This window comes from Apostichopus japonicus, chromosome 8, assembly GCF_037975245.1.
Source record: "Apostichopus japonicus isolate 1M-3 chromosome 8, ASM3797524v1, whole genome shotgun sequence".
NCBI lineage: Eukaryota > Metazoa > Echinodermata > Holothuroidea > Aspidochirotida > Stichopodidae > Apostichopus > Apostichopus japonicus.
In genome coordinates, this window is record NC_092568.1 from 40,369,327 (window position 1) to 40,394,382 (window position 25,056).

The 25,056-nt window shown below is 37.8% G+C and overlaps 2 protein-coding genes across 2 annotated transcripts in view; one reads left to right on the plus strand and one right to left on the minus strand.

Moving 5' to 3' along the window:
- Window positions 1-2,743: 2,743 nt before the first annotated feature.
- On the plus strand, window positions 2,744-11,564 carry LOC139972002 (26S proteasome regulatory subunit 4). The gene is made up of 12 exons (XM_071978865.1): window positions 2,744-2,891; window positions 4,154-4,213; window positions 4,501-4,594; window positions 4,979-5,103; window positions 5,388-5,573; window positions 5,876-6,004; window positions 6,727-6,823; window positions 7,294-7,382; window positions 7,725-7,825; window positions 8,129-8,280; window positions 9,089-9,243; window positions 10,371-11,564. Exons 1-12 carry the CDS (start codon window positions 2,889-2,891, stop codon window positions 10,503-10,505), a joined length of 1,326 nt encoding a protein of 441 aa, XP_071834966.1. The 5' UTR covers window positions 2,744-2,888; the 3' UTR covers window positions 10,506-11,564.
- Window positions 11,565-13,189: 1,625 nt separating this feature from the next.
- LOC139972001 (poly(A) polymerase beta-like) overlaps window positions 13,190-25,056 on the minus strand; it is a 44,520-nt gene continuing 32,653 nt past the window's right edge. The window contains exons 11-18 of the mRNA XM_071978864.1: window positions 23,623-23,707; window positions 23,241-23,294; window positions 22,597-22,719; window positions 21,804-21,980; window positions 20,864-21,227; window positions 19,305-19,592; window positions 17,369-17,422; window positions 13,190-16,913 (exon numbers count right to left, since the gene is read on the minus strand). Of these exons, the coding sequence (XP_071834965.1) occupies window positions 16,809-16,913; window positions 17,369-17,422; window positions 19,305-19,592; window positions 20,864-21,227; window positions 21,804-21,980; window positions 22,597-22,719; window positions 23,241-23,294; window positions 23,623-23,707 (1,250 nt within the window). The 3' untranslated portion in view covers window positions 13,190-16,808. The remainder of the gene's footprint in view (window positions 16,914-17,368; window positions 17,423-19,304; window positions 19,593-20,863; window positions 21,228-21,803; window positions 21,981-22,596; window positions 22,720-23,240; window positions 23,295-23,622; window positions 23,708-25,056) is intronic.

Sequence of the window (25,056 nt, forward strand, 5' to 3'; positions counted from 1 at the left end):
GGAGAAGGAAGATCTATTCCATAGAAACTTCAGACTTATCGATCGTAGTTTGTTTCTCTGCGAGGCGGACCGACACAAAATGTATAAGAATGCTAAAGCCTCCGGGGACCCCATCGGGACCCTCCCAATTTGACGTCCTCCCTAGCAGTACTCTCCAGTCAATAACAACATATACTTTTGAACACTATAGAAACACCCTCCTACAACTGGGATATAAAAGCAGTGGCGTAGGAAGGTACTTTTGAGTGGGGGGGGGGGGGGCTGCAGACTGATGGCCGGCCTGGGGGAGGGGTCTAAGGGGAGGGGGTGTCCCCCTCCCCTTTGGAATTTGTTTGCATTTCCAGGTGGCCTCAGATGCAATTTGGTGCAATATAGCACACTTCAACACCCACTCCATTTTGTAAAGAATTTTGCATTTTCACCTGGCCTTAGATGCAATTTGGTGCTTCAAATGAGATTTTTTTCTCATTTGGAAATGAAAAAGGGGTTTTTTGAGTTGCGGAGCGGGGGGGCGGCGGAACGATACTTCCGCCCCCATATTTTTCACTGGGGGGGGGGCTGGCGCCCCCAGCCCCCGGTTCCTACGCCCTTGTATAAAAGGCTGGGGTCGCCAGACACAACATCCCCCGGATCTAAGCAGGACTTTCCCTCTTTCTTTGGCCGCCTGTATCGCCAGTTAGCGGCATCGTTTTGAAAGCTATCACCGTGAGAAACACCCTAATATAATTAGGATCTACGTGAGGCTGCCGAGAATCATGGAGGGTGAATGAAACCGAGCAATCGACCCACACAGAGGACAATTATGTAAACTCTCCATTTTAGCAGCCATCCATTGATCGCTGACCTGCCGACCACTGGAAGCAACCCCCCTCCCACCCCTTCCACTGAAGGCCATATTTTAAAACATATATTTTAAAGGTCAATATCTTGTAAATCGGATCTATTTATAGAAATTTATGTCAGCCGAGTACTCAACTTATATATATTCTCTTGCTTGCTTCTCGTAGAATGGATACTATAATTAAAATAATTTGGGTATATCATAAATTCGCAAACCTACATGGAACGCAAAAAAGGAAATCCTGGTAATGTTGCCTAACAGTATATTTTGTTGCTGTTGTTTTCTTATTTGATCAAGATAACATTGTCGTACGCAATTAACAGTTGTTGTTGTTTCAAATAAACGCGTTGTTGAAGATCTTTCAGTGTTGAAATAAAATTGATTGTCCTAATTTAGGCTGGCGGCTAGTTTCGTTACTTCGTTAAAATTTCATGCTGTCCTTGTTTGTCACACAGTTTGCTTGGGCAATTCAGCGCCGTACTTCAACTCAAATTTGGTGATCAATAATACTTGCTTTTCACAAATTGGTGCGAAGTACCGTTATCGCCTTCAATTAGTAGTTTGTTGCTGTTGCTGCATCTATGTTCATCTATGTGGCCTATGGTAGACCCTATGGGACAAAATGTACCATATTATATACGCGTATTAATTCGATTATATAGGCGTGTATACATGAGCAGCCAATCAGTAGGACGATTTATATAGTTGTATTAAAGCGAATATATACGTGCATTAATTCTGACTTATTTCTTCTGCTTCAGTAACGATTTTCAAGCACAAAAGTATCTTGTTATCAATGATTGTGGACTGTCAATTTTCTAACAACTCCGTTTCATACAACGAATATATTTATGCATGGCAAACGTTATTTCCTACAACTTGTTATCCACTATAACGGAGTTAAATCAGGCATGCAAACCTTCCTGTTTAGAGCTGGTGTACACGGTTTTCTTGAGTTGCTAAAATGGTGCGTAAGCCTACTATCCACCCGTGGGCTGTTTGTAGGCCTAATACTTAATGACAAAAGTAAAATCCACCAGGGAGATGGGGGCGGGGGGGGGGGGAGGAGTGAGCTACTAGCGAAAATAGGGAGCAAAATATATCTCTTGAAGAAAAAGAGAACCAGCCTAAGCTTCTCGAAGTAACAGAGACACACAATATTTCTCGAAAAATAGACAGAGAGAGACGCGAAAATATATTTTCCGAAAAGAAACTCGTTATTTCGTCAAAGGCTGCACATGTATGTACGGAAAAGTTAGGGTGCCTTGAAATGTTATAAGATCTTTCCGTCAATATAGTAGCAATTTTCAAACAAATGATAAATGAGCTGCAACAAAATGTTAAATTCCTTAAACAAACTAAGTTAGGAATTAAACATGTTGCTATTTAAAGACAAAATAGATATTTATCAAATGTCATAATTCATAAATGTAACAATTCTCAGCAAACTGTTGAATTGATCATTAATAATAATAATAACAATAATTAATACCATATATTAAAGTGATGTTATCATGAAATAAAACATGCTCAAAAGCACTGTACAAAAGAAACAAAACCTGAAATATAAAATTACTAAACTTAAGAAAACCTAAAAGTAATAAAAACAGCAGTAAAAGTAAAACATGATAAGACAGGGTAATTAATAAACCACAATAAAGGACATAAAAATATAAATAAACATAAATATGGGCACAGTAAAGTGAATGCATTTCACCAATTCAATATTTTGTAACAAAATGATGAACTGCACTCAGAAAGTCATAGCAAAGATGAAGAAGATGAATTGATCACTTTATATGTCAACATTTACGTCAAACTAAATATTGCCGAAAAAAATGTCGACGGCACTAATGGGCTCTCGTAATTGACACTGCGTGGCCTTGTTTGCTTGCCGGATTTAGCCGATTACTTTAGCTGAAAAAATACTCGATACTGGACACTTCCTTCATTTACAGAGGACATCACGAACGCAAAAACACCTACACAAACGCGTTCAAAATACTGACGGAATAGGGCAAGAAAATCAGTAAAACACGACCAAAGCATGGTAAGAAATAAACCTTGTGTCTCAGGTATTAAACTTCTGAGTCTCACTTCTCTTTTGATTAGCCCTGCGGATCGCACGAGTTCGATATGATCACATAGTTCTTGCAGGCTTAGTGGTAGACATATTATGATATGATTGGCATGATGATGCGGAATTGAAAAGATTACAACGATAGGCCCCTATAAGCCTAGTGTTAATAATAGTGGTACAGAACAATGTCTACCGAAGCAAATGTTCAACAGCGTTATACCTTAGTAACAGGTAAAGTACTGTATTATCCTACACTGAGTAGCTGCGCGAGTTTACTGAACCGACAAGTAAAATACCCAGCATACCCATAAAATATCCCATCTTTTTGTAATTTGCACCTCACACTTTTTTGCCTCGAGTGCACTATTTGTTAAAATCGTTAAATTTAGATGACCGTATCTTGGAAGTAGTATGTAGGAATTCCAACAACAAAAACTACAGAATGCTTAGGCCTAGGCCTAGATTGTATTCCCTTTTCACAAATTAAAAATATAAATTCACTTTTGCAATAGTTCTTGTTTGTGGACAAGAGAAAAACCACAGTATGGCTCATGCTGATCATAGAGCTGGATGAAATTGTATCAAAGTCATGGGTATATCTAGTATTTCCACTATGAATAGTTAAGAAGCACTCAGGCCGGGGTAAAAATTCATGTTCATTACCAGCTGTAAGCAAAGACAGAAATATGTCAGTGTGTTAGGTGATGAACATAGCAATTAGTTGAATTGATTTTGCTATAGTTTATTTACATGTCTATATGTAGAAATCTGTGTGACCATTATTCTACTTTGTTGTGTTATGAAAAGTTCAAGTGAAGTTCAACTAGGCAAAATTCATTCATTCATGTGGTAAACTTCATCTTCTGAAACAGTGTTAGAGATTAAGTGCTATAATGGGGAAATTGGCTGAAACTTACAGAAATAGACAAAGAAATATCAGGACTGTTTCAGGTTGTCCATTAATTATATACCCATGGAATAATTGAAACAGACTCACATCCCAAAATGAATGCTTCTACATTAAAGCTTTTCTGTGTGTATACATAAGTACCTACAGTATTATGTTATTTCAGTGTTTTGTGATATGGTAGAAGGCATGGAAATCTCAAAACAGCTGCACAACATTAACAGTAAATTATTTCCCTGTTTGATCTTGTTTAACATGAATGAACATGAAGAATTTGAACAAACTTCCTGTTTATTTTATATTATTTCTTTTGTTTATATTACAGGGCCAGAACCAGTCTGGTGCACCTGGAGGTGGTGACAAAAGTGGAGGGAAAGATGACAAGGTTTGATTAAAATAATCGTTTTCATTTTAGAAATAGTTTTAGTTCTTCCCCTACCGTTTTAAGCTTTGTTTTATTACATAATAAAACCCATGGAAAGCAACAAATGACCAAGATTTTGTTTAAAGTTTGAAGAAGGCTCAATTTGAGCAAGATAATAGGAATACTCTGCATGTTTCAAACATTTTCCTTTGCAAAAAATGGTGCTGAAAGTTAAAATGCAACTATGAATGGATCCCTCTCCATGAAGGTAAAAGTTACCCAGTTTCACTGTTAAATTTTTTCTCAAGGATAAGAAAAAGAAGCACGAGCCTCCAGTTCCTACTCGTGTCGGTAAAAAGAGGAGGTCGAAAGGACCAGATGCAGCTAATAAGTTACCTAAAGGTAAGCCTCCAAAGCCTTTAAAAGATTCCACACTACTGTTGATGAAACAATTACTTGTCTAATGACTAATGACACAAATGTCTTATGACACAAATGATTTGAATCATAATAAACAGTGGACTATGATTTGACTTGATTTGAAGAAATGCATCGAGGAAACCACTCTTCCAAGTTTTCACTTTGACAATCCTATATAATACCCTGAGTTTGCTTATTGATTTAAAATTATTTTTAACTTAATGTCCAAGATTGACAGGCATTGTTGAATTTGCTTGAAAGTATTTAGAGAATCACGTCATTGAGCAAGTTACGGTAACATGATATTACTATGTGACCCCCTCTGTGTGTCCTTTAAATACATGTGTACAATTTTCCCCCGGACAGTAACTCCACACACACGATGCCGCTTGAAGCTGTTAAAGTACGAAAGGATAAAAGATTTTCTGCTGATGGAAGAAGAGTTTATTAGGAACCAAGAGAGACTGAAGCCACAGGAAGAAAAAGATGAAGTGAGTTTCTTGTTTTTACTTATTAGGTAGCACTTTTGCAAACCACATCTGTTTGCTTTTATGATATTCATAGTATCAAGTCACATAATTCAACAGTTTCTTTGACTCGGTTATTTTTATTTTCTGCTTATTCTTGCAGGTGTAATTCATTAATAGGAATAATCAATAATCACCAATAAGGAGACACAGGTGATGGGAAATAGGTGGACCGAGTTGTCTCGCCCGCTTGGTATTGACCCATTGCTGCATGCATATTAAATGTTGGCTTTTATTTCATTTTGCAGGAAGAGAGGTCTAAAGTTGATGACCTGAGGGGTACTCCAATGTCTGTTGGTAACCTAGAGGAGATCATTGACGACAACCACGCCATCGTATCCGTCTCGGTGGGCTCGGAGTACTACGTCAGCATCCTATCGTTTGTAGATAAAGACCAGTTGGAGCCTGGTTGTACAGTTTTACTACATCACAAGGTAAGCAACCACTGATATTAAGTACATGCGAATCATAAATAAAGTACAGTCTATGCAAACAAAAGGATTGTTGGTTAACTTTATGGCACTTGGTTTCTGATATTTAATCTTCAATAAAATTGAGTATCACTTGCCACAAGTGGAAGTGGGGGAGGAGGTGGGGGGGGTCTGTTCAGGTAAGTGCTGAGGCAGTTTTCCTCAAGGATCCTTCATTACTAGGATTAAACAGTAATGTCATTGATATTGTATTTTGGAATCGTATATGACAGTCATCACTACCTTCAAGTCTTGTTTTATTTCAGGTTTTAGCGATCGTTGGGGTATTAAGCGACGACACAGATCCCATGGTGTCTGTCATGAAGTTAGAAAAGGCTCCTCAAGAATCTTATGCAGATATAGGAGGACTGGATTCACAAATTCAAGAAATAAAGGTAACTATTTCCAACAAAATCTGATATTATTATTACATACTTCATAATATGGTTGCTATTGAATGCTAGAAATGTTGGTGAGATAATGTGCAAAGGAAGAACTGTTTTATGGCATTGTAATTCAAATAGCAAGAGTGTTGTTTACAAACTGAAAACATTCAGTCGAATGGTTGAATAACATCAAGTTATACTTGATGTATGATTATATGATGTATAATTAGTTGTATAATTCTATGCATATTATATGCCCATGTTTCAAAAGAATTGTCAAAGAAGAACTAGCATATGTGACATATATGTTAGAATGATGGCATATTTATATTAGCACATTATATTATTGATTAGCTATAGTAAGAACACAGACGTGTTGTCTAATCATTAATAAGCAAACTTCGTATTCAAATATATGCATGCCTCTTGAAATTACTTCCCAAAAACTCTCCTGGATTCTATCGGATTAATTTTGGATTGTGATATGCAATAACATTATAGCCAATAACTTTGTTATTTATTTCAAAATCAGTTTGGTAAAAATTTCATGCTGTTGGTTATGATTGTTGAAGTGCAACCTTTCATCCATTACATGACCTGTGCGTGATTTCTCAAATTAAAGGGGAAGTGGTCTTGTTCTTTCAACTAACCAAGTAAATGACAATGGTCTTTGTTGTCATTTAGTGTGGCAGGTTAATGACCTCATCATTTGTCTGCTTTTGCTCTAACAGGAGTCTGTAGAGTTACCCCTCACTCATCCTGAGTACTATGAGGAGATGGGAATCAAGCCTCCCAAGGGGGTCATTCTTTATGGCCCTCCAGGCACAGGTAAGTAAATGTTTGTCTTGTTGGCATTATTAGAATTGAAAGATTACTTGTAAGAGTTGTTAGTCTGCTGAGAAAATGACATAAATATGAAATATTAATGTGCATTGATAAAAAGCTCATGCTATAGACAGTGTAGCATATAGTCATATCAAAGCAAAATTAAAATCACAGGAAATTTTAGTTTTATAAGTTTGGTCTATCATATTCTGCTCTAAGAGGTTTGTGTGCATGTGATGGCATTGTTTAATGTAACTCTTGTTGGAGTCTTAAACTCTTGTGCTTAATTATCAAACTCACTAATATTCAACATCACCTAAATTTTTCCTCTTAATTTTGGAATTTTGCAAAGTGTGATAGATGTAACTCCCTACATATTTATGTGATGTAATGTTCTTGGAAGCCATGGCTTTGGTTGTGGAGTGACAGAACTGAATTTGAATTTCATTTGAATTTTCACTTTTGCTTTTCAGGTAAAACACTGTTAGCTAAAGCAGTAGCCAATCAAACATCAGCAACCTTCCTTAGAGTGGTTGGCTCTGAGCTCATACAGAAATACCTTGTAAGTATTTAAACATTGTTTAAGCTAATGTCATCTCTTCTCTTTCCTGTCTCTCATAGATGCCCTCCTTGAATGATGGACATTTGAGTGGCAAGCATTCGCTCAAGATTGTACAGTACTTTAGCACTATCAGCCTTGTTTTTTATCTGTGATAACATTTAATTTTAATTCAATAACGTCTTGTGTGCCCCATCTTAACAAGAGAAACTATATTAAGTTTGCAAGCCATATTTTACCATGTGTAAATAATACCTTCAATTGTAATTTTTCATCGATTGAACATATTGGTCACTCATGTTTTGTTTGTTGTATTGATTACAATTCTTCTGTATCTCATTACAGGGAGATGGTCCTAAACTTGTGAGGGAGCTGTTCAGAGTTGCAGAAGAGCACGCTCCTTCCATTGTATTTATCGATGAAATTGATGCTATTGGAACAAAGAGGTATGTTACTACTTCTATTCTATTACTATGTAGTAAGCAAGGCATATATATAAATATATCTTCATAGAGAAGTGGAGTTGACAGCCCTTACTGTCTGTACAAATTAGTGTAAGACTGGGTGTGTTGTAGGCGGGGGGGGGGGGGCAGAAATAATCTTGTACACCATGGCATGCACTTCAACTGTAATCTAACTCTAATTAAGATTCGATTAGTTTGCCTTCCATCTTCTAATGTTGACATTTTACATTCTCTTCAAGGTTATAAGAAATGTTGATTTAATCAGTCTTGATTTTCTATTTCCAGATATGAATCCAATTCAGGAGGAGAAAGAGAGATCCAACGCACCATGTTAGAGTTGCTGAACCAGTTAGATGGGTTTGACTCCAAAGGTGATGTTAAGGTTGTCATGGCTACAAACAGAATAGAAACGTTGGATCCAGCACTAATCAGACCAGGTAAACCATACTTGAGCAGACTACGAATCAGTAACTGATGTCGTAGGTCATTGAGGTCATTCATGTTCATGACTTTTATCTCCTGGCTTCTGTAGTATGCTTACCTAAGTAAAGTATTGGAGAGCTTTAATCATTTTGTTATAGAAGTACTGTTCAGGCTGAATGTTTGCTAGATTTGTAATAGATATTAATGTAGGTCATTGAGGTCATTCATATTCATGACTTCTATCTCCTGGCTACTGTAGTATGCTTACCTAAGTAAAGTATTGGAGGGCTTTGTTTATTTTGTTATAGAAGTACTGTTCAGGCTGAATGTTTGCTAGATTTGTAATAGATATTAATGTAGGTCATTGAGGTCATTCATATTCATGACTTCTATCTCCAGGCTACTGTAGTATGCTTACCTAAGTAAAGTATTAGAGAGCTTTGTTTGTTTTGTTATAGAAGTACTGTTCAGGCTGAATGTTTGCTAGATTTGTAATAGATATTAATGTAGGCCATTGAGGTCATTCATGTTCATGACTCCTATCTCCTGGCTACTGTAGTATGCATACCTTAGTAAAGTTTTGGAGAGCTTGTTTATTATGTTATAGAAGAACTGTTCAGGCTGAATGTTTGCTACATTTGTAATAGATATTAATGTAGGTCATTGAGGTCATACATGTTCATGACTTCTATCTCCTGTAGTATGCTTACATAAGTATTTGGAGAGCTTTGTTTATTATGTTATAGAAGTACTGTTCAGGCTGAATGTTTGGTAGATTTGTAATTTGATTTTAATGTAATATTGTTTTGTTTTTCCTGTTAGGCCGCATCGACAGGAAGATTGAGTTCCCCCTGCCGGACATAAAGACAAAACGTCGCATCTTTAACATCCACACCAGCAGAATGACTTTATCAGCTGATGTTAATCTCGACGAGTATATTCTGGCTAAGGATGACCTCTCTGGAGCTGATATCAAGGTACTTTAAGACCCAAATGGATTAATTAATTCATGTGTTCATCGTCAACTGAATTTATGAATAATTCTGCTGTAAATGCATAAATTTGTTATATCACCAACATCCAACAGATGTTGCAACCCCCCCCCTCCCTCTCCTCACACCATCCCCTTACTCCTGCAGAGATTGAAACTTTGAAGCTTTGCATTCATACGCTCTGTGCTGCAAACCCAAAGAGCCTGCAGAAACTAGCTCCGAATATTGTCCCCAAACAAGGACAAGTTATTAAATATAAATATGCAGAAGGCAGTAGTTGCTAACTGATGGTAGGCCTATTAATGTGTCTCGGTTCCTTGTATAGTTCACACAATTCAATGCCTTAAAAGATGCTGGTATGTTTCAACTTGAGTAACCTTTCTTGCTTGTACATATATATATATGAGGATGACATTGCCTCAACTATTGTGGATGCACAACCAGAAAAATTGGATGTGCTGACTTACGATTTTCTACCCCTCCCCTGTGATGGTAAAATTAAGTATGATAATATGGAGTACTAAATTGAGTACTCTGATCTCTGGTTGATTGTACCCCAACCATAGGTAAAGACACATGAATGTAATGCCTCAATGTATAAATGTAGCAATTTAAATATAGCTGCAGCATTTCGAATTTGGTCAAACAATTTTAACCAGTCTTATTCAATTTTATAGCAATTGATTAAATTAAGACACCAGTTTAGGTCCTTGAAGGTAGTGGATGTTAATGAGCTAGTATTTAATGAATTTGATTTGATTTTCATCATTTCACTTCCTGGTTTCACTTCATATTAATCTCATGTCATTAGCAAAGTAGAAAACTTGGAATTTGCAACTATTACTGCATTATTTGAAAGTAACTTGGCTTGTCAGGCTAATGAAATACCTTGTTATAAGATTTAAGTATCAGATAACATCTTAACATTATCAGTATCAACTATAAAACTGCTATAAATGCTACAGCAAATGTTACAGCAATTTTTTCGTCCCCCTTTTCTTGTGCAAAAATGGTTTTCATTCTGTGAGAATTCTCCACTTTGAAACCAAATTTGCTTGTAATGTTGCAGTTTTGAGGAGCATATATTTCTAATATTCATTGTTCCGTTTCAGGCAATCTGCACCGAAGCTGGCCTGTTAGCCCTACGAGAGCGAAGGATGAAAGTCACCAACGAAGATTTCCGAAAGTCAAAAGAAAACGTTCTCTACCGAAAGAATGAAGGAACACCAGAGGGGCTTTACCTCTAGTCGATGTCATAAATAACTTTGTCGGTTAAGTTTCTCACAAGTGGTCATTTCGGCTACCGGATAAAGAATTTTTTCGTTACAAACTGCTGGTTTCAGAGTGTCTGATCAGTTTTGAAGATACCCATCTGATATCTAGTCGAGTCTTTTTTTCTGTGAGTGAAGGCTTTTTTTTCAATACTGATCAGAGATACAGTGAGGAACAGAGAATTGGTAACTTTCATCGGCTGTCATTTATACGGACTTCAGCTTTACATGCAAATGTAGACTTAAAACTGGCAGAATTAAGTACCCATTCTGCGCTAGTATTGATGGGCAGATTGTATCCAGAAACTGCATTTTTAGATTCCGAAGGCCTTTCGACGTTCGGCAAAGGTATTTTATACTGTGACATGACAGTAACCTGCATGTTTGGAAGCAAAGATTTCTTTCCAAGCAGTCCTTGAACTGGACAGATATCTGCCTCATATAACAAACAGTCCCCAGTATCAGAGAATGTGTTGTTGTAACCACTTCTCTATAGAAAGAATATGATAGTATTACTTGTATCATTTGTTAAAGCCATTACTCTATTATGCTAAAAGAAATGATAGTCAATGAGAACACGAATGTAACATGGCTGATTGTTACTGACATTCATGATGTGAAGAATGGATAAATGTTATAATGGTGATTCTTTAAGCACAGTTATAATTATGTCATTGTATATCCAAGTTCCACCTTGATATTGTGTATAGGCGGCTTTCAAGCCCCTAGTGTGGACTGCTATTTCTTGACGAATTTTACGACTGGACCCAAGTCTCCCCAGAATTGCAAATGAAATAGGGTAATGTAATAGTAATACATGTGGTAATGTAGTGATATATGTCTCTGCTACCATTCTGCCATTGAGGTAAATGATTAAACAAGTCACAATCTAGGTAGACGTTTTGAAAGTGTTATGCTCTCTGGAATTATCTGTACAAGAACATTGACGATATCAGTGTCGAGTGTTCTATGAGTAACTTTATAGATAATTCGAGTAAGTTAATAAAAAGGTGAAGACAAATTTGTACAAAATGACTCATAATTTGTTTAGCTTGATTATTTCACTGAAAATGGAAAGGTTGACTTCATAATTTGAATGCTGAGCCAGTGGGAATTGCCATGTGTGACAGGTTGGTACCAGGCTGTTCAATTAGTCAAACAGGGAGGAGGGTGTTGGGGGGGGGGTGGTTGGGTGTTATCCGCTACTTTTCTACAATCCCAATGCTTCCTAGTCCCTACATTGTTCTTAATCAATGTAGAAACTACAGCAGAGTAACGTTACATCAAGCTAACTGATCTACTTCCAGCATCGATTAATACAAGCTAAACAGTACTGTCAATGACCTACTGCTATTAGTTAACCTTACAATAGAATAACCACTTCATAACATCTGACCTTCCAATCAATCTCCTTTCCTCTCCCCTCAAAGGGGGAGGTGGGTGGGGGTACAGAGACAGAATAAACCTGTTAATAAGCATCATGAAAGCTAGTCAAATGCAAATTCTATATTGTTGAACATTTTGAAGCTATGACCAAATATATGATTCCCTTCTGAACACTATTGAGGAACATGTGTGCATATTCATCCAGACATGTAAAAGCTGAGCAGGAACAGATCCATTTTCAAACTATTACAATGAATAACACTTGCATAAATTTTGACCATCAGTGGTCACCAACTGCTCAACAATAACATGATACCAGTAACTTCTATTACACTACCCCTGCATTCCTGTGGAAAAATATGTTTTGGGGTTATCTGCACACACAAAAAAGACCCCCCTCCCCCACCACTACCAACTAAACAGAAGCCTAACATTTTCAGTAACTAATCTTTGGCTAGACCAATTGAACAGAATGGAAGGATAGTTTAGATTACATATAACAAGTATAATTATACACCAAATGATTATTACTAGCTAACAAGGTTCCATATAAATCTCACCAAACTAATTATAAATTTGATGGTACTCGATCAGGTTTAAATTACAAATGTACTATATATTTGAAGTTATTTTATGACTATAATTTAATACCATTTACTCCAAAGTTTTATACTAGTGCTAACCGTCCCAAAGTCAGGAACGCCTTGGCCGATCACGCTCATATCACATCACACTCCATGTCATTTATAGTCTTGCATTATTGGTTTCGATGACAATCATAACCTTTGCATTCATGATGGCGTATGTGTGAGTGTGTTTGTGACGCCCAGCTTGTAAACACGATATCTCAAGAAGGGAAGGTCAGACCATTTTCATATTTGGTATGTAGAAGTACCACAATGAGTACAAGAAGCCTATTGTTTTTAGTGGAGGTCATTTGGGGTCACCAGGGTTCAAATTGTGAAAACCTTGTAAACACGATATCTTAAGAAGGGAAGGTCAGACTAATTTCATATTTGATGTGCAGAAGTACCACATTAAGTACAAGAAGCCTAATATATTGGTGGAGGAAAAAGGTAATTTGGGGTCATCAGAGGTCAAATCATGAAACCCTTCTAAACATGTACACCCTCACTATACATTACGTCAGATTCATGAAGAAAACTGCTCATGTTGCATCATCAAAACCACAATGCATTTTTGCATTCTGGTTAATAATTATCCAACAATGATGAAACCTGAAACACAAAGATAAGAGAGTAGAAACAGCTAGATACCTTTAACAAGGGATTTCTTTATTTAGTTTTCTATTTTTATCAGAACATTTACAAAAGACAAAGACAAGGATTAATTAATAATAGGTACAAAAAGAAGACTGACTGCTGTGTCTCCAAATCCCGATAATGTTTTTTTTTTTTTTGGTTTTATTCAACTTTGAAAATAAAAGTCGAACATTTTTTGATACAAATATCTACCAATTATTTTTGATATTCCTTTTTGTGAGACATGAGATTTGCTTTACATTTGCCATAACCTTAGCTACTGGCCTAAATTATCACAAGTATTCAAAAAAATAACAAAACTAACTAACAAAGGCTGGATTTCCTTTCCCTTTGTTGTTCGTTACACTATTAACTTCCTGAAATCTACATTCTCGGACTTTTTTGTCATGTTTCACATTAGCAAAATATCTTCCATTGTATGATAAGAAGCTTTCTAGAAGAATAATTAACTTACTAAAAGTTTGGAAAATCAAAAGAAAAGACATTTTTTTATGTCTTCCTGTAAAATGTAAGGGTACATGAACTTTTTTTTGTCTGATAGTGGCTTGGAGCTAGATTTTCAGCAAAGTTTAGGGCTTCCGTAAAACCTGCTGGAAAACTTAAACATAATTTACATGATCCTGTTGAAGTATGAGACCTGAGTCTTGAATGAAACAGTTTTACCAATTTTTAGAGACAAATGCAGTGTTCATATATGCTTGGCTGTCATCTCTTCAAAGATATTTGGGTTTTTTTAATGTCTCTCATATTTACATTTGCTGCATTTTAACTATTGATAGATATATGATAGAATTGATAATTAAAACAAAAGAATCTAAAAATGTAACATTCTTTTCTAAATTGTTTGTATCCATTTTCATAAACAAATGTTTTTCTAGCGATATGATCTGTGTGTAGTTTAGTTGATAGGTGTGAAACGACAAAGCAGGGTCAAAGTTAACAGGTTCCACCTTGAGTTTGAACCTGTGCCTATGGAAGCTGCTGGATGGTACGTTGAGAGGATGGTCACATTCTCGTCTCTGACGAGCGGACACCAGTTCATCTCAGTCCAACTACTGCGCATATATGATAGTCTGTGTTCAGCCTTGATTTACTATATCAAGACTTCGGAATGTAAAAAAACAATAGATTTGGGAGGATAATTTTATTTCTTTTTTTTATATGGTAGAAATCCTGAAATATAACCCAAAAAGTTAAGACTTAAGTTGTTAAGCGTTTCAAAGTTGTCTTCTTCAGAGCACTTTCTTCGGTATATGGTAAAGTATGTATGTAATTCATCAACATATAATCTAACATCTTTCTACCAAGGTTGCATCAAGTAGAGAGACATTTAAGAATCTTGTCAAACCAAACAATCAATATCTTTATCTTCTTGGACTTCTACCATAGTTTTGCTATATTTTTATGTTTTTCTCGTACTCTAGTACAGAAGTACTGCTGAACTAAATTCTTCTTGATAAGTTCCGTGGTAGTTCTTATCAAGAAACTCAACATTTACAGAAATTGACGAAACTAAACTGTCACCCAGGGACTTTGTCTTTACAGAGAAGCCAGCAATTGTATTTAATGATAGGGAAAATATCACCAATCCTAGAATGTAAAGGTTTCAACTACAGAAACGTTATTTTAATTTGGATGAAGATTTAGACTACTTGTATTTGCTATAAACAGCTCCCTCTACCTCCATGAATGAAGAAAAAAAAAAAGAAAACTTAAGCACCTACCATTTTTTTTCTTCATATATTTATACATGACTTCTTGAATAGCAATATTTTCTTATTTTCTTTGCTGTGCTACTCTACCCTGAGACTGTGATTCGAAATGGATAATCATCTTGGTCAGATCATTTAGAGATAAAGAAAACCCCACATCCAAGACTTTATTAGAATATTAGATTCTATAATCTCAACAGGCTAGCTTATCTCATTTTCAAACATATACATATACTTTCACTATAAACATCCTCAGTTTGCAGATAGTTTAATCACTGGCTACTCTTGATAAGATTTGTTGCAAGTACAGCCCCATCTGCTATCAAAGACTTAACATATCAGAATGTCAGTGGTTTAGGCACCCCATGATGGTACCTGAAACTATTCCTGATCAACTTGATGAGCCCGATCTCCAACCCTTATGGACCACCTTTAGATTCAGTAAAGCACCTTTTCTGACAAAAGCTCTTTCTAACGCCTAAATGTTTCGACCTCTAACTTCTTTTTGCTCTGGTTACAGCCAAGAGTACTCCAATGTACACACTTTCCCAAATAAAAACAAAATGATGCATTACAACAATAATTAACCATGAATGACTGGACAGGACAAGAGTCACCCATACACTCCTCCTGATGATAATCAAGGGTGCTGTAAATGTGTAACATCACTCTATTAACAGTGGACAGACACACTACAGGAGTCTTAGTGTTAAAACTTGATTGAACACAACAGCATCACTTACAGGGCAAGTGTCACCTATAAACACCTCCTGATGATATTCAAGAGTGCCAGAAGGAATCATAAATGTGTAACATCACTCTATTAACAGTGGACAGACACACTACAGGAGTCTTAGTGTTAAAACCTGATTGAACACAACAGCATCACTTACAGGGCAAGTGTCACCTATAAACACCTCCTGATGATATTCAAGAGTGCCAGAAGGAATCATAAATGTGTAACATCACTCTATTAACAGTGGATTGACACACTACAGAAGGCTTAGTGTTAAAACGTGATAGAACACAACAGCATCACTTACAGGGCAAGTGTCACCTATAAACACCTCCTGATGATATTCAAGAGTGCCAGAAGGAATCATAAATGTGTAACATCACTCTATTAACAGTGGATTGACACACTACAGAAGGCTTAGTGTTAAAACGTGATAGAACACAACAGCATCACTTACAGGGCAAGTGTCACCTATGAACTCCTCCTGATAATAATCAAGAAATCAAGAGTGCCAGAAGGAATTGTAAATGTGTAACATCACTCTATTAACAGTGGACAGACACACTACAGCAGTCTTAGTGTTAAAACCTGATTGAACACAACAGCATCACTTACGATAGCAGTGTTGAGACATAGCATACGACTGGAACACATCTAAAGTGCTGAAAAAACAACCCTTTAGAACAAACACAAGAGAAAGACTGGTTTTGTGAAGCAAAATCAGTTATGCTCTCAAAGTATAATTAATGGGTGTTGTGAAGTTCCTGAAATGCTGGTATTTGTACCAGGCAATGCATTGGAAATTATATCCAAAATTAGCAGAGAGAACCAGCCAGATCTTGCAGTTACTATATTACACAATGGCTAAGTAGAACTTTCTCTTCATGTATTTCTGCCATGATTTCTTTCCTTCTTTCTTTTCTCCATTTCTTGTTTTTCACTCTTTGTAATTTTTTTTTTTTTTCATGGAACGTTTAAGTTATCCAAGCAAGGACCTTAATGAAATACTTGCAATCTTTGGATCAAACTCTGTGGTTTTCTTGATTTTGTAGCAGTGTCGGGTTCTGCTACGACTGGCCATTATTTTAATAGGGGCTATGACAGGCCCTCTTCCTCATCTTTATAACGGATGGCATTATCTCTATCCTGGCTGGCTTCTCTTTTACGTGTTGTTCCCTGAGAGAAGCTGGAGCTTGATTGGTTTCTTTGCAAGACTGGTTGGCTGTGGTGTTGGAGAGGCCAGGTCTGGTAAATCTTCACTCGATCTCTGAAAAATACAGAGACTGATGGTTAATAACTAAGATGATACATCTATACCATATCAAATGACCGCTCACGTTCATTCTTAGCTGCAACTGTTTGTCCTTCACCTATTTCCTGCATGAAAATACCCAGACAGTATTTTTGTTACCCTTACCTCCACCAAAAGTACCAATGACTCTTAAAGAAAATGAGCAAACAATTTCAGTGTCCAAGACAGCCATTGCCACATTGGCTGCTGCCTGTGATGCTAATGTGTTCAAACTTAAAAACAAATCACCAGCATTCATAACCCAGTCAGAAAGGAAGAAAAGCCAGCTTAGATATTCATTAAGAAGACAGATACTACTGCCCAAATGGATAAGGAACATCTTTATTGTTCTGTGTGCCACAAAACGGCATTTCTGAGTGAACCAAGTAAATTCCTAATTGAGACACCACTAGAATTACTCCTAGATTTACCTGCTTGATTATCAGAGGGGATGCGGTAACAGGTAATGTCTCTTGTCCGTTGGGCTGAAAAGATAAACAAAGACATATGCACAACGTGAAGCATGCGGTTGACAAAAAAAAATAGGCAAGAGCAAGCAGAAGTGTTTAAGGCTTTTGCAACTGAGAATGCAGACTGATTTAACATCATGAGAAAGGTCTAACTGTTAACAGAGAATGATAAACCAGGTAGGAAACCCAATGTCTGTCTGGACAAACCTTTAACAGTGAGAATGCAGACTGATTTAACATCATGAGAAAGGTCTAACTGTTAACAGAGAATGATAAACCAGATAGGAAACCCAATGTCTGTCTGGACAAGCCTTTAATAGTGAGAATGCAGACTGACTTTAACATCATGAGAAAGGTCTAACTGTTAACTGAGAATGATAAGCCAGGTAGGAAACCCAATGTCTGTCTGGACAAGCCTTTAATAGTGAAAATGCAGACTAACTTTAACATCATCAGTAAGGTCTAACTATTAACAGAGAATGATAAACCAGGTAGGAAACCCAATGTCTGACTGGACAAGCCTTTAATAGTGAAAATGCAGACTAACTTTAACATCATCAGTAAGGTCTAACTGTTAACAGAGAATGATAAACCAGGTAGGAAACCCAATGTCTGTCTGGACAAGCCTTTAATAGTGAGAATGCAGACTGACTTTAACATCATGAGAAAGGTCTAACTGTTAACAGAGAATGATAAACCAGGTAGGAAACCCAATGTCTGTCTGGACAAGCCTTTAATAGTGAAAATGCAGACTGACTTTAACATCATCAGAAAGGTCTAACTGTTAACAGAGAATGATAAACCAGGTAGGAAACCCAATGTCTGTCTGGACAAGCCTTTAATAGTGAGAATGCAGACTGACTTTAACATCATCAGAAAGGTCTAACTGTTAACAGAGAATGATAAGCCAGGTAGGAAACCCAATGTCTGTCTGGACAAGCCTTTAATAGTGAAAATGCAGACTAACTTTAACATCATCAGTAAGGTCTAACTGTTAACAGAGAATGATAAACCAGGTAGGAAACCCAATGTCTGACTGGACAAGCCTTTAATAGTGAAAATGCAGACTAACTTTAACATCATCAGTAAGGTCTAACTGTTAACAGAGAATGATAAACCAGGTAGGAAACCCAATGTCTGTCTGGACAAGCCTTTAATAGTGAGAATGCAGACTGACTTTAACATCATGAGAAAGGTCTAACTGTTAACAGAGAATGATAAACCAGGTAGGAAACCCAATGTCTGTCTGGACAAGCCTTTAATAGTGAGAATGCAGACTGACTTTAACATCATCAGAAAGGTCTAACTGTTAACAGAGAATGATAAGCCAGGTAGGAAACCCAATGTCTGTCTGGACAAGCCTTTAATAGTGAAAATGCAGACTAACTTTAACATCATCAGTAAGGTCTAACTGTTAACAGAGAATGATAAACCAGGTAGGAAACCCAATGTCTGACTGGACAAGCCTTTAATAGTGAAAATGCAGACTAACTTTAACATCATCAGTAAGGTCTAACTGTTAACAGAGAATGATAAACCAGGTAGGAAACCCAATGTCTGTCTGGACAAGCCTTTAATAGTGAGAATGCAGACTGACTTTAACATCATGAGAAAGGTCTAACTGTTAACAGAGAATGATAAACCAGGTAGGAAACCCAATGTCTGTTTGGACAAGCCTTTAATAGTGAGAATGCAGACTGACTTTAACATCATGAGAAAGGTCTAACTGTTAACAGAGAATGATAAACCAGGTAGGAAACCCAATGTCTGTCTGGACAAGCCTTTAATAGTGAAAATGCAGACTAACTTTAACATCATCAGTAAGGTCTAACTGTTAACAGAGAATGATAAACCAGGTAGGAAACCCAATGTCTGACTGGACAACCTTCTTACTTACCACTGAATGGTCTCCTTGTCCACTTGTAGGGACCATGGCCTCCTCAGATTTCACTCTCTTCGGCTGGTTTTCATTGTCTGTGTCCAGTTCTTCTGAGACTCTCTTAACAGGCCTCTTGAAGCTATTGTTACCGTCTGGTGGAGTTGATGATAAACCACCCAAGGCCTCCTCAGACTTTACTCTCTTTGGTTGGTTTTCATTTTCAGGGTCCAGCTCTTCCGATATCCTTTTTCCAGGTCTCACAGCGCTGCCGTTATCCTCGGGAGAGGTTGATGATGAATCAGCAATCTGGTGGTTGAAAGCAACAAAACTCAGTAACAGGATCCCAAAGATAAATGATGGCATGGTCAGGCAATCTACTTATAAGTGACACACTTGTCGCTTGCCATCAATGCCACCAATGGCATAATAAAATGCTAGAAACTCAAATAATGGTCACTTATATGCAAACGTCAACAACCACCGTACAGCAACCATGAAAACGTCAACAACCACCGTACAGCCACCCTGCAAACGTCAACAACCACCCTACAAATGTCAACAACCACCGTACAGCCACCCTGCAAATGTCAACAACCACCGTACAGCCACCCTACAAACGTCAACAACCACCGTACAGGCACCCTACAAACGTCAACAACCACCGTACAGCCACCCTACAAACGTCAACAACCACTGTACAGCCACCCTGCAAACGTCAACAACCACCGTACAGCCTCCCTGCAAACGTCAACAACCACCCTACAAATGTCAACAACCACCGTACAGCCACCCTGCAAATGTCAACAACCACCGTACAGCCACCCTACAAACGTCAACAACCACCGTACAGGCACCCTACAAACGTCAACAACCACCGTACAGCCACCCTACAAACGTCAACAACCACTGTACAGCCACCCTGCAAACGTCAACAACCACCGTACAGCCTCCCTGGGAGTATTTTCTGAAACATGCTTTTGCTTTATTCGACTCTCTGCAATGTCTGTTAAACCATTCAGAAAAAGTGCTCTTTGAGTATTCATCCACAGATTGCTTACACTTACAACACATGGCAAAAGAACAGAGCTTGTACAGCCATCAAATTACAATTTTAAAATGTAGTTATTGGAGTAACAAATCCTGATGTGAGAGTTTCGGTCTGGTTCTCAGCAAACCCAATTCCCTTTGCAAATTTGTACGGCAGACAAACTTAACTTTGTATTATAACACTGATAGCGCTTCAATGTTATTATTATAACACTATACAGTAACACCAACTACAACATATCTGAAGTACTCCATAGGTATCTAGGGTATCCAGTCTCTAACACTACCTGCAGGTTACAGCTCCTTGAAAGATCACATGTATACAAACAATCATCTCTATTTTAAGGATCCAAAATAAGCAAACTAGTGTTAACGGCCAACCACTACCCGCTTGTAAATATAGCTACAATATGAAAGAAACATGCAAATGATACATCTATTGATATGCTTACAACATTGTCAACATATGTTCATTTCAACAAGGGAGAAGTCTGTTGTTGATAAATGTTGATCTTTTCACCAATTGTTACCTCAGAAGTCTCCTCCGTGCCATTGGTTGTATTCTCATCTGGTTTCTCCTGTGTCTCTGCCTCTTGCTCCTCACTGACCTCGGTCAATGAAGACACAGGAGTTGTGATGCTTTCTTCAGAGCCGACTTTAACAACAGGACTCTGGAAATCTCCAGGTGTTGATCCTCTGGAATCAGTTCCGTATAAGAACTCATCGTCTGACATGTCTTCTGGCTTCTTGTGAGCCTCAGGGGTCCTTATCTCTTCTGAGGGGGCAGGGGTGGGCTTTGATGGGGTGGTCTCTGCAGATTGAGGCTCCTGTATCTGTGATCTCTTCTTCTTTAATTTTAAGACACTTTCTGGTAAATACTGGGAAAGTTGCTTCCTACAAAAAGAAATGAATAAAACAGGAAGGATGACGCACTTCATTTACCAAATTCACAAGGAAATATGTTTTCACTAGATTCGATTGATGTTGGCCTTAACTTGTTATTGGAGGGTTCTAATTTACCAGTCTGCTTGATAGCAGTTGAGAATACAAGGGCAAAGGTCACTGAACTGAAGCTCGGGAGCATTGCTAAGTGACTGCACAGGCTGTGTGCAGTCTAAGTGCAGTCTAAACTGTGTGCCACTAACTGACTGCACAGGCTAAAAACTACGCAGTAAACACTGACTTTGAACAAACTTTAATAGGTAGAATGGATCCGGGTGACAACATTTGTCATCAAATTTAACACTAATTTCTCTCTTTTGCTTCTTTCAAGATATGATTGAACTGTGATAATAACACAACAGGAAAACAAAATGAGACAAATCACAGCAGGAGTAAGAAACTTAACTGTACAAGTAATAAATGACTGGGTATACATAAAACAAGACATAGAAGAGGATACATGGTTAGTGAAGTGTGCTGTCAAGTTTGCTCTGTACAGTAGTTAGGTTTGATGAATGCTGCCCTCACCTCTTGACATGTTTAGCCTCGATTTTCATGCCTTCTTTCCACATTTTAATGGAGACGGCCTGCTGATGAGTGCGGTCCACGAAGAACCTGATGTCGTAGGTCAGATCAATATTAGTTGAGGTATCAAGATGTTGGAACTCAAGACCGATGAACCAGATGGAATTAAAGGTATCGTTCCTAAAAGATGATATGAAACCAATTTACAGAATTAGCATAATATTACACTTAAACTACTAGTCACAGTAGGGGGAAGAAAATACATGCCTAGATCAAGATAGAATCCATTTTAATATATAATAGAAAATTCAAGGAAATAGAAATGAAAAATCTGTTTACTTCCGATATAAAGGAAGTCTCTAGGGTACTTTACCATGGACCAAATGACAACCGTGTTTCTATTGGTCAAGGAAGGTGTTTCAGCTTAAACTGAAACTGTTGAAGTCTGCAGTACTTATCACACATTGGATTTAGTAACGGAGTGTATCAAGTGCAATCATGAGCCTTGCAAGAGAGACTGTATGGAATATTTACGTCAGATTCCACTTCTGATGTGATGCTTTTAGTTTATTCATATTCACATTTAAGCAATGTACCAAACAGGGCTAATATATTGATATCTACAGGGATCATTAGCATTGGTCCTATTCAGGAAATGAGGAGTTGCTATGGAGTCAAGAAGGAAGAACGACACATTTTGCTCACACATCTCATTTGATAATGTGTCTCATTAATGATGTACAGGATTAAAGAGCAAAAACTAATATTACCTTAGAGTAAACAAAGATCAACTTACTTTTCCTGTTCTTCCGTCGGTTGAGGTGAATGGCATTTAGGATTCACATGAGCCACCTTGATGTGAGAGTTACGCTCCAGACTTCCAACTAATATCCTGATTTTAGACTCCACCAGACCAACCCTTGTAAACCAAGCAGAGGAAAAATGTTTACCGTGTAATTAAGTGCAAATGTGGTGAAGTGTGCATCACCCTTGAAAGTCAAAGAAATGTTTTCTGTGTAAACTTGTTTGTAACATCGGAATTACAAATGAAAATCATGGAATGTCTAATATACTAACACACTAAATGTTTGAATCGGACCAGAATTTGCATATAAGGACCTTTGCTTGAAACCCTGCATGTTATATCATGGAATGTATGATATACTAACACATGATGGAATGTATGATAGATATATAAACACACTAAATGTTGGAATCGGACCAGAATTGGCATAAACATACCTTCACTTGAAGCCCTGCCTTTTACCTTATATGGTAATGAACACTTGCATTTCCTCTATAAACACAATCTTGGACTGAAGATAAGTGGAATTTATTTTAAAAACACCTTCCTCTTGAAGAGGAGGGGGTGTGGTGAGGTGAGAGGATGGAGATCAATGAGGGAAATGACAATGGAGGAGTAATTGATAGCAGACTTACCATTCTAAATGATGATCTTTAGATCCTGCACTTGCTATGAGTACTATGTAATGCCTGGCAAAGAGGAGAAGGGAATAATTAGGAATGAACAGCAAAATTTAATATCTTATCCAAGCCTATTAAACCTTCTTAGAGAGCTGTGCTCCAAAAAGCTCAGACAGGCCCATTCCCTCCATTACCTGAGGTCAGTTCCTGCGACCAAGACAGAAACGTAACCTATGATGATGGTAATATATTAGACATAATTATTCAAATTTACAGACTATTCCATTATCAAAAAACATGAAACAAAACTGTCATAAGAAAGCTACTTTTCAATTTATGATGTAATTTATAAAATTGAATTGAATTGAATTATAAAATTGTTATTTATTCAACTCACTTGTACTTCTGAAAGAAATTGGATGGTATGAACAATTTTTCCCAAGTGGCTTTTCCTTGTAAAATTTCCTGAGTGACTCCAAGACCTGGAATGAAGAGGAAAGGAGTAGCTATGAGAGAAACAGCTCCAGAAGAGAGGTACTCTTGAATATCTTTATTAAGGCCCAGTCACATCTCACCGGATTGCACGAACGGACAAGAGTACGTGCGAAAAACAGTCATCCGGTTATTTCCGTTGGCAAAAGTTGTCGCGCATGCATTTGGGGGTTGCAACGTACCGGACGTTCAACGGTGAAAACGGATTACAAACGTACAAGGGACGGACAGCAACGGACGAACAACGGATGAACAACGGAATAACAACGAACGAACTAACGAACACCAACGGATAGTAACGAATTTACAACGGACAATTAACGGATAAAGAACATACAAAACGTAGGAGTACCGGAAAAGTAACGGACATACCGGACTAGCAACGGAGAAGAAACGGTCTAAAACCGGGGCCTCCGGAGTGCCTCAAAATCAGGGGGCATCCTCATGAAGTTGATGAAAGATTTTGGTCTTCCATTCGCAGCTCCTGCATTAGTTTGTCATAAAGACCACACTGCCGTCTTCTCTGTGAACCTAGCAAGGCCCTAGACCAGCATTTAAGCCGAGCACGTCTCTTCCTTCTCTTCTTGACTTGTTCATTGGTCTTGATGTTGGCTTCAATGATAAGTATCTGTGCTTGTAAAGCTGACGCTGTGGTCTGAAGCTTGAATCTTTCTGAAGGGTCCATGATGTAGGTGTTGACGGTAGAGGTAGGAGCAGAATGAGGCGTGGGACGCTTGGAGTGGACAAGGTGGAGGTACGCTGCATCTCCGTTCTATGTCCGTCTGTTATACTTTTTCTGGTCTGAGTTCTTCCGTTTCTTCCGTGTGACGTCCGTTACATATCTGTTCATTGTCAGTTCCATTCCTTTGCACTTCCGTTATTTCTACGTTAGCGTCCGTCGAATATACGGTATAGGTACTGTACTTCTACGTTTCATGCGTTCTTTGTCCGTTAATGATCCGGTGAGCAATAGCAATAACCAGAGACCAACGGAGAAATACAGTATGCCAATCGCATACAGAACGAACAAAACGCATGAGAAACTGATAAAACGGAAGCTTAACAGATTAGTAACGAATAAATAACGGAGAAATTTTTCGGTGGATGTCCGTTTCAAGTTTTATGCATGTTCAAAATCGACACCGGACAAACCGGACCCTCCCGGTAAGGAAACGTAGACGGATGGAGGAGAACCGCATACTAAACGGATACTAACGTACATCAACGGAGTGCCATTTTTTATCTTCGTTCCCTCTCCGTTATTGCAATCCGGTGAGATGTGACTGGGCTTTTAGGGCAAGCAGCTACTTGAGCTGATCAACAGTTTGACGACACCTAC